General features: G+C 42.5%; 1 protein-coding gene across 1 annotated transcript in view; it reads right to left on the bottom strand.

Moving 5' to 3' along the window:
* Nucleotides 1–5,993: 5,993 nt before the first annotated feature.
* Nucleotides 5,994–10,498, bottom strand: part of LOC105541636 (chromosome unknown open reading frame, human C9orf64) — a 15,861-nt gene continuing 11,356 nt past the window's right edge. Inside the window, exon 4 of the mRNA XM_011982756.1 lies at nt 5,994–6,603. Coding sequence (XP_011838146.1) covers nt 6,371–6,603 — 233 coding nt within the window. The 3' untranslated portion in view covers nt 5,994–6,370. The remainder of the gene's footprint in view (nt 6,604–10,498) is intronic.

Here is a 10,498-nt window from a genome sequence, read left to right as displayed (position 1 = left end):
TCAAACTCCTGACCTCAAGTGATCTGCCCGCCTTGGCCTCCCAAAGTGCTGGGATTACAGGCGTGAGCCATGGCGTCTGGCCTAGGATTAGTGCTTTCTTAGGACCAACTTAGAAAATAGCCTTTCCCTGGCTCTTTTTCAACAGCTCCCAATCCAAAACGATCCCCTACTGCTGAAGAGTTCTGAACACATGAAGGTATTGAAGGCAAAGTTGTCTTGGGTGCCTACCATCCGTTTCCTTTCTACTAGCAGTCTTTTTTTTTTCATTAAGAACTAACCCTGATCTGCCTGGTAGGCCAGGCAATCATGAGTGGCCCTTGCTTCCAGACCAGGGTCGGGGACCTAGGACCCAAACCAGACTCCTCAGTCAAGTCTCTGATTTTTGCTTGGGTTATTGACAACAACTTGTACTGTTTCCTGGAATCACCAGACGTTACAATCATCTCTTTCAAGGAGCAAAAAGAAATATGAAGTATATGGCTGGAAGCGGTGGCTCAGGCCTGTATTCTCAGCACTGTGGGAGGCTGAGGCAGGCAGATCACCTGAGGTCAGGAGTTTGAGACCAGCCTGGCTAACATGGAGAAACCCCGTTTCTACTAAAAATACAAAAAATTAGCCGGGTGTGGTGGTGTGCGCCTGTAATCCCAGCTACTCAGGAGGCTGAAGCAGGAGAATTGCTTGAACCCAGGAGGTGGAGGCTGCAGTGAGCCAAGATTGTGCCATTGCACTCCAGCCTGGGCAACAAGAGTGACACTCTGTCTCAAAAAAAAAAAAAAGAAAAAAAAGAAAAGAAGTATGAGATATGGTCTTTGTGCATTTTAATCCCTAGACTGTAGTTACATGATCATGGCTAAGGCCAGGTCTATCCCTGGGCTTATTTTGTTGATCCCTACAATTACTTTTTCACTATGCTAGTTTTAGTTTGATTTATTTCATTTAAAACTAAAATATCGTTAACCCAAAGGGCTAAAAGAAAGGAAAAGATACACAGTGTATGGAAAAAAGAGAAATGTAGCTGAATGGCACAATAATATGTTTCTCCAAACTTCCAGTTGTTTAGTCAATAAATTGTATACCTGCAAGGAATTTTACAAATTACAGGCATGCATCACATAACAATGTTTTGGTCACCCATGAACTGCATACACCATGGTATTATATGGTATCCCATGAGATTATCCCATCCTAGTGGGACAAGACCAGACACAGAACCTTCAATTCCTTATTCTTTGTTACAATTTTTTTTTTTTTTTCCCCGTAGAGACAGGGTCTTGCTATGTTGCCTAGGCTGGTCTTGAACTCCTGGGCTCAAGTGATCCTCCTGTGTGGGCCTCCCAAAGTGGTGGGATTACAGATGTGTGTCACCATGCCCAGCCCAATTCCCCATTCTTTGTCTCTCTACTAGAACTTTTTGTCCACCTAAAACCAGCGTGACACAGAGATAAATATTTCCTGTTTGGCAATTGACTGAGACTTCTGATTGCAAAACAATCCCACATGGAAGTCCTCCACCTGTAACTTGTATACTCCTCCCTATAAAAGTCTAAGGCAAAACCACCCTGCTAAGAGACTCTGATCTTAGGATTTGGAGTGCTTTTCCTATTGTAATAGCCTGAATAGATCATTCCCTTACTTGTTTAGGTTTTGTATTTGACTATAGCATCCACCAAAAAGCTGGAAATTTTAAACTTAATAAAAAAAAAGTTCAAGCACACCTAAAGAAAGATGGGTCACAGAGTTGCAAGGAAAAGGAAGATCTAGTTGCCTCAAAGCTGATCCCCTAAGTCATATACAGTCATTAAATCTGCATCTGGGGCAGACTAGGGTGCCAACCAGATTATTAAGCCATTATCCATTCAGCTTCAGGGGAGGGGACACTGTGAGGAAGCTCAATACATGATTTCTGAATTGAATGAAATGAAATCTGTTAATCTGCCTTGGTGCTAATTAGGGGAAAGTTTAAGGTTGATAAAGGAAAAAAAGCAGCCCCTGACAAAAAGCTGACCTGGCACCCACAGCTATACCATGTTAGTCTTCTGTTGGACATAATCTCACAGAATACTAATATCAGAAAGGTTACTCAGAGACCATGATAAAGTAAGACTAAATAAGACCACTTCAGAATTTTGCGTAACCACAAATACAAGGGCACCGTGCCATGCAAAGTACCTAAACATCCTATCTCCACTAATATGAGTGACTGCCAACTTTTTTTTTTTTTTTTTAACCAATGAGAGCTTTATCCTTGCTCTTGTCTGCCCTCCCTATAGACAAAATTTGAGGCAGTCAGTGGTAGAGCAGCTGATAGTATAACTGATCCTGCTTTCTGACAGTATCCAATCTCAACAGAACAGTTTCCTTAGACCCTGCCCCAAATAATCCTCCTACTGAGACATCCCATGCTACAAGTAATAAATCTACCCTGTTTACTTTGGTTGGAAGGCATTGACAAGGTGCCTTGGCTAAACAACTTGAGTTTGTAGAGCTAGGCAAATCATGAGGAAGCCTCTGAAGAAAAATAATAGAAATTTGTATACAAAACAAAATATTTGATAACTGATGGCAAATCAAAGGCTACTATAGGAAACTGAGTCACCAAGGAATTAGAAAAGACTTCTCTGAAGGGAGGGCTGTGCCAGGGAGTTTCAGGAGGCTGTGCCCATTTTCATTATCTTTAAAAGGGTGTGCAGAATGAATTAACACAACTGAAAACACTTTCAGAACTTAATTCTACATTCCATTCTCTTCTGGAATGTCAGGAGCTATGCCCATGTTAATTATGTTCCCCCAGACTACCCTGAAATCCAAGAGGGATGTTATGTCCACACAAATTCCCAAACACCAAAGATGTTAGAACTAGAACATTACCATTTTGCAATCCCTAATGAAATAATAGATCTGAAAAATGATCATCAATGGCTGTTAAAGCCATTAGGTAAAATGTTATTTTAATGCTCTTAGTCTGTATCAGGTAAGAAAATTATAAAATCCATGTAATGGGTGGCAAAAACTTCTTGCTGTTTCCCAGTATCCACCCATACTTTTTTTTTTTTTTTTTTTGAGACTAGGGTCTCACTCTGTTGCCCAGGTTGAAGTGCAGTGGTGATCATTGCTCACTGCAGCCTGGACCTCCCGGGCTAAAGCGATCATCCTGCCTTTGGCTTCTCAAAGTGCTGGGATTATAGGAATGAGCCACTATGCCCAGGCCCATCTGTACTCTTTACACAGTTTAGCTGGTACCCAATGCCCATAATACATGCCACTTTCCTAGCCTTCTTGGCAGTTAGTTGTGGTCACGTGACTAAATTCTAGTAAGATGAAACCAAAATGAAATGTGGTGGCTACCAGAGCCTTTCTTATCAACCCTTTTTGTTTGTTTTCTTTTTCTTTTTCCTTTTTTTTTAAGTGATTGGATTTTGCTACATTGCCCAGGCTGGACATGAACTCCTACCTCAGTCCCTCCCCACCACCCAGTGGCTGAGACCATAGGAGCGAGCCATTGCACCTGGCTTCAGCCCTTTGTTTGTACTCTTCTTTATTGCTTCTTCAATCCTGCTACCTAGATTAGAATGCAGGCATCCAGGATTGTGATTCCAGGTTATGCTCAGTGTCAGAAGAGAAAAGGCAGCTGGGTGTGGGAAACCACGGCTCACAGCTGTAAACTCAGTGCTTTGGGAAGCCAATGGCAGGAGGATTGCTTGAGCCTAGGAGTTTGAGACCAGCCTGAGCAACATAGTGATACCCCATCTCTACAAAAAATTTAAAAATTAGCCAGATGTAGTGGCATGCGCCTGTGGTCCCAGCACTTTGGGAGGATTGAGTCCAGGAGTTCACGGTTACAGTGAACTATGATCTCACGACTATACTCCAGCCTGGGTAACAGTAAGACCATCTCAAAAAAAATAAAAAATAAAAAAAAAAGAGAGTGGAGAAGGAGAGGAAAAAGAGGGGGAGGGGAAAGAAGGGAAGAAGAAAGAGGAGGGCAGAGAAGTAAAGGGGAGAAGAGGGAAAGGGGAAAGGGAGGACAGGGAGAAGTGCCGGAAGGGTGGCAGGAGCAGAGGCCCAGAGATTACACTGGAAACTGTTATGATGCTTTCTGGTACAAGTTACAGAATACTAATTCAAGATGCTGGAAATAATAAGGTAATGTGTTTATTATCTCACATATGAAGTCCATGGATAGGATGGGCTCAGGAATGAAAGGTATAGCTGGGCTCTAGCTCCACAAAATGGCTACCTGCATGATAGCAGGTATCATGCTAAAAGCTTTGCTCAGAGGAAGAAAAGGGACCTTTGTCCTGTATCTCTTTCTTAAAAGTGAAGAATCCTTTTCCAGAAGCTTCCCAGCAGACTTGTCATCCAGTATCACTGTCCAGAACTAGATTATATACCCGTTATCAAAACAATCACAGGCAAGGATAGTAAAGTGACTAGGAATAGTAAACCATTCATACAAGATCTGCCTGCAGAACTGGGGGTGGGATCACCATCCCAAGTCACACAGGACAGGGATAGACAGAGGACCACTACTATGGTTGTGCAAGTTGTATACTGCACAACTCCAGGAGGCCCCACTCATAGTCAGTCATTTGTAAGGTTATTATGACAAATTTCCAGTAGATGGCAGTAAAGTGCTTGGGAAAAGGGCATCTTTTTCTGACTTCTGAAGTCACAGTAAGCAGACAAGGTAGATACCTAACACAATCAAGATTCTGTTAGAAAGAACGTGGCGGGGGTGGTGGGAAATGAGTACTTGACAGGTAATGAGAGTTCTGCAGCAGAAAGTAAATAATCTAACTTACAGTAAATCTTTTAAAATTATATATGGTAAATTCTATTTTAATGAAATAATCCATTCCAGGTTTAAGAAAAATTTTGAATATTTTTATTCAATTCCAATATAGTTACTTTGCAAAAACAAATTAGACAGACAGATATCCTAAATTGAAAATCATGATGTACAAAACCCACTATCATTACCAATAAAAAGTTTAAAATAAAGTGTCAAGATTGATTTTTATAAGAACAGCATTCATACATCAAAAACCTCTTTTATACCAAACGATTAAGGTATACTGAAAATTACTATACCTCAAGAAAATATATCAATAGATGAAATATTATCACTGAAGATTAGTCACATAAGGCATGATTAGTTTTAAGAAATTTAAATAAAATATTAAAGTTCCTTCACTATTTCTGTCAAATGCATGTCCACAGAAAAAAAAAAAAAGTAAGTCAAAACTAAACAGGCAGACAAATGATAAAGTTGGGAATATACAGTGATATGTCAGGAATTTTTTTTTTTGAGACAAGGTCTCCATCTGTTGCCCAGGGTAGAATGCAGGGGCATGACCGTGGCTCACTGCAGCCTCAAACTCCTAGGCTCAAGCAATCCACCCTCTTCAGCCTCAGTCTACGACGTATTTGGGATTACACAGCATGCCACCACGCTAGGCTAATTTTTAAATTTTTGTAGAGATGAGGGTCTCCCTATGTTGCCTAGGCTGCTCTTGAACTCCTCGCCTCAAGTAATCCTCCCGCCTTGGCCTCCCAAAGTGCTAAGATTATACATGTGAGCCACTACCTCTGGCCTAGGAAGATTTTTTTTTTTTTTTTTTTTTTTTTGAGAGGAAGTTTTGCTCTTGTTGCTCAGGCTGGAGTGCAATGGCACAATCTCGCCTCACTGCAACCTCCACCACCTGAGTTCAAGCAATTCTCTTGCCTCAGCCTCCCAAGTAACTGGGATTACAGGTTATGTGCCACCATGCCCAGCTAATTTTGTATTTTTAGTAGAGATGGGGTTTCACCATGTTGGCCAGGCGGTCTCCAACTCCTGACCTCAGGTGATCCACCCGCCTCAGCCTCCCACAGAGCTGGAATTATAGGCATAAGCCATAAGCCACTGTGCCCGGCCTAGGAAGTATGTTTTGTTTTTTTTTTTTTGAGACGGAGTCTCGCTCTCTCTCCCGAGCTCAAGTGCAGTGGCCAGATCTCAGCTCACTGCAAGCTCTGCCTCCCGGGTTCACGCCATTCTCTTGCCTCAGCCTCCCGAGTAGCTGGGACTACAGGCGCCCGCCACCTCGCCCGGCTAGTTTTTTGTATTTTTTTTTTTTAGTAGAGACGGGGTTTCACCATGTTCGCCAGGATGGTCTTGATCTCCTGACCTCGTGATCCGGCCTCCCAAAGTGCTGGGATTACAGGCTTGAGCCACCGCGCCCGGCCGGAAGTATTTTTTAAAGTGAGAATAGGTAATCAATTTCCTCATTCCTATAACCTCGATCATGTTCTCTAAATATCAAAGCAAAACTGTACAGATGATATGATATAAAATGCAGGGGGTTTTCTTTGGATCAGTCTACACTTGAGGTCAATAATATATGCAACGTGTGCGATGAAACGGAATTCCTTTCATATCTTCCCTATGGTCACGGGCATAGTCCCATAAGTAATAATCCAGAAGAATGGAATTGATCTCTCCACTAGGTTTTTCACCCTTTTGTTCAATAAGCTCCAGAAGACAATCCCGGATCAGCTCAACACACCAAAGCGAGCACCCTCTGATTTCCACCTCTTGCCTGTCTCCATATGAGAGCATTTCTCCTGCAAGGGGGAAAAACAGTAAGAAAAAGTAATAGTCAATGATACAAAATCTACTCAGAACTTTACTGTAGAACAAAACATAATATTTAAATGGTACTCACTTTAAAACTGTAAACCTCAGACTTTATTTTTGGTAATTTAAATCATTTCAAAACGTAGGCACTGATTTTAAATTACAAGTTAAATTCCACAAAGATAGGGGCCACATCTGGCTTGTCTCAATATTCCCAGGACCTAGCACAGCACCTTGCACATACTAGCTCCCCAATAAATATTTGATAAATGAATAAGTGGTGACCATAAATTTAAAAATATGACTGCTAGTTATTAAAAAGATGGTATTTAAAATTAGGTTTGATACCAGAAAAAAAATATTATTGCAGGCTGGGTGCAGTGCCTCACACCTGTAACGCTAGCAATTTGGGAGGCTGAGGTGGGAGGATTACTTGAGCTCAGGAGTTCGACCAGCCTGGGCAACATGACAAAACCCTGTCTCTACAAAAAATACAAAAATTAGCCAGGCCTGGTGGTATGTGCCTGTAGTCCCAGCTACTCGGGAGGTTGAGGTGGGAGGGTCACTTGAGTCCAGAAGACAGAGGTTGCAGTGAGCCAAGATCAGGCCATTGCACTCCAGTCTAGGCAACAGAGCCAACCCTATCTCCAAAATAAATAAATATTTATTTGGGGAATATCTGATTTTGCAAGGCAGGTGCTGGCTGTAGACTGAGACTAGAGTAGGAGTCATGGACCCATGTCTACATGCAGCAGTCAGATGCAAACTGTAGTGAGCTAGGTAGTGAACGTAGTACTATACAAAGGTACTGTATGTTTCCATATTTTTCTTACGAGAGAAGTCAGGAAGTTTGATTTTTATGGGAAATCTCCTAATTTTCAAGAGTTGGAAACTAATTAAAAATTGCTAACATCATTTTTCAGGCCAAACATAACACAACTGCAAGCTGTATTTGGCCTCTGGCCACCAAACTGCACCCCTGCACAAAGCCTCACAGTACCCAGGAGATCTTGTGATCTTAAGTAGTGTTACTTATGCCCCCCTCCATCCAACTCTCCCATGGGCTTAGGCACTGGTCAGTGGAACAGATGGGAAAACAGCGATTAACCAGGTTCCTCCATTTCCTTACTTTGAACCAGGTACTAGTATAGAAGCCCATACCTTCCCTCTTCAGTTTTGCTGTTAATCACTTCCTCCAAATTTGACCATCAACTTGCTAAAACTGCCAAATCAACCAACAGAGTGGTCAAGGAGGCAGATGCTCCTACCCAAGTAGAGCTATTAGATAAGACCACTGCTCCACTTGGCGGCTGGACTGTAACCTTGAGGCAGAAGTACTCAGTTAAGCGGCACTCAGGTTCCTGACCCAGGGTCATAAATGTCTGTTGTTTTAACCACTAAATTTTAGCGTAATTTGTTACACAGCAATAGATAATAGTAGTGGGTTGAACTGTGGCTCACAAAAAGATACATTCAAGTCGTAACTCCTGGTACCTGTGAATTTGACTTTGTTTGGAAATAGGGACTTTGCAGATGTAATCAGGTGAAGATGAGGTCATACTGGATTAGGATCAACCTCAAATCCAATGAAGGAAAGGTGAGATCCTGTCTCTACAAAAAATGGAAAAAGTAGCCAGGCATGGTGGTATGCACCTCTAGTAGCCCCAGCTAATCAGGAGGCTGAGGCTGAGAAGGAAAGATCGCTTGAGCCCAGGAGTTTGAAGCCGCAGTGAGTTATGATCATGCCACTGCACTCTAACCTTGGTGACAGAGTAAGACCCTGTTTCTAAACAAAAAAGAAAGCAAGCAAGAAAAGAAGAGGATACAGGTGGGCGCAGTGGCTCATGTCTGTAATCTAAGCACTTTGGGAGGCTGAGGTGGGTGGATCACCTGAGGTCAGGAATTCGAGAGCAGCCTGGCCAACACGGTGAAACCCTGTCTCTACTAAAAATACAAAAATTAGCCAGGCGTGGTGGTGGGCATCTGTAATCCCAACTACTCAGGAGGCTGAGGTAGGAGAATCACTTGAACTCAGGAGAAGAAGGTTGCAGTGAGCCGAGATGGCACCATTGCACTGGGCGACAAAAGCAAAACTCCGTCTCAAAAAAAGAAAGAAAAAAAAAAGAGGATACGAAGAGACAGGAGACACAAGGATAAGAAGGCCATGATTGGTGTGATGCAGCTACAAACCAACGAATGCCAAGGACTGCTGGAGCCACAAAGTGCTGGGAAGAGGCAAGGAAGAATTATTCCCAAGAGCCTTTAGAGGAAGGATGGCCCTGCCAACATCTTCATCTTGATTTCAGACTTCCATCCTCCAGAACTGTGACACAATACATTTCTGTTGCTTGAAGCCATCTAGTTTGTGGTAATTTGTTATGTCAGCCCTAGGAAACTAATGTAATAACTAATAGGACAACTTACAGTATGGGGTAGAACATGGACTTCAGACAGAAAAAGACATTTGAGTGGACTGACAGAGATTAGAGTCAGGGAAGGTAATATGGCCCAGGTATTTGGTCTAAAAGCTGGCCCTAGAATCACAGTGAAAAGCTAAATTTAGTCAAATTGCATTGTTAGTTTTTTATAATTGGCCAAGTACTATGTCTTCGGTGAAGAGATGGGTTAAAGACAGTGGACAGAAATCTAGGTGGCACTTCCAAGGGCTGTCCCTGAGATACCCAGATGAGGAGAGAAGGGAAGGAATACCAGTGTAGCAAATCCTCAAGTTTAGAAGTACCATTGGAAGCCAGTTAAGGAAGGTCCTACCTCATCTGGTCAAACTAAGCTGGTCCTAGATTCCACTTAAGGTAGTTTTTAAAAATGAGTACACTATACTTATGTCTGTTACATTACATTTACAGTTTGTTTATTTTTGGTCTCGTTTTGCAGTAAAATACTTTTTGGAAAACAAAATCCAAATTTTACTTAAATGCACTAAGTGGCAAAAGAATTTGTCTACCCTATATCAAACTGGCTAAGGATAGGAGAGTACCCTTTTAGAAACAAGGCATAAATGGAGGCAGTAATGACTGCCAATGGATATTGGAAAAGAGCCTCTGGAGTTGAAATGGATGGGAGAAGAAAATTCTGACATCTCTATACAACTATGCTGGATGATCCCTTCTCACTACGGTTTTTCTCACAGTAGCAGAGACAATTAAGTGCTATAAAAACTGAGAAGGAGATGGACAAATCACTATGAGCAAGGACAGCATTTGAGTGAAGCCTCTGTATAGGATTTGAATTGAAAAAAAGCTGGGCGCGGTGGCTCACGCCTGCAATCCCAGCACTTTGGGAGGCTGAGGTCAGGAGTTCAAGACCAGCATGAACAACACGGTGAAACCCCAACTCTATTCAAAATACAAAAATTAGCCAGGCATGGTGGCATGCACCTGTAATCCCAGCTACTTAGGAGGCTGAGGCAGGAGAATGGCTTGAACCCGGGAGGCAGAGGTTCTGGTGAGTCGAGATCATGCCACTGCACTCCAACCTAGGCAACAGAGCGTCTCAAAAAAAAGAAAAAAGAAAAAGAAAATTTGGATGACAGAAACCAAGTAAGACAATGCTTAGAGATATCAATGAACAGTGTGTACAAAAGAAAAAAAAAAGCAACTTAATATGGCTTATGAAAGATAAGCCCTGATTGCTAAACGTTGTCCCTTTTAAAGGTATCCAACAGGCCGGGCGCGGTGGCTCAAGCCTGTAATCCTAGCACTTTGGGAGGCCGAGATGGGCGGATCACGAGGTCAGGAGATCGAGACCACCCTGGCTAAGACGGTGAAACCCCGTCTCTACTAAAAAATACAAAAAACTAGCTGGGTGAGGTGGCGGGCGCCTGTAGTCCCAGCTACTCGGGAGGCTGAGGCAGGAGAATGGCGT

Source organism: Mandrillus leucophaeus, unplaced genomic scaffold, assembly GCF_000951045.1.
Source record: "Mandrillus leucophaeus isolate KB7577 unplaced genomic scaffold, Mleu.le_1.0 Scaffold242, whole genome shotgun sequence".
In the NCBI taxonomy this organism is placed as follows: domain Eukaryota; kingdom Metazoa; phylum Chordata; class Mammalia; order Primates; family Cercopithecidae; genus Mandrillus; species Mandrillus leucophaeus.
The sequence above is the reverse complement of the archived record's forward strand: the minus strand, read 5'-3'. Positions and strand labels throughout refer to the sequence as shown.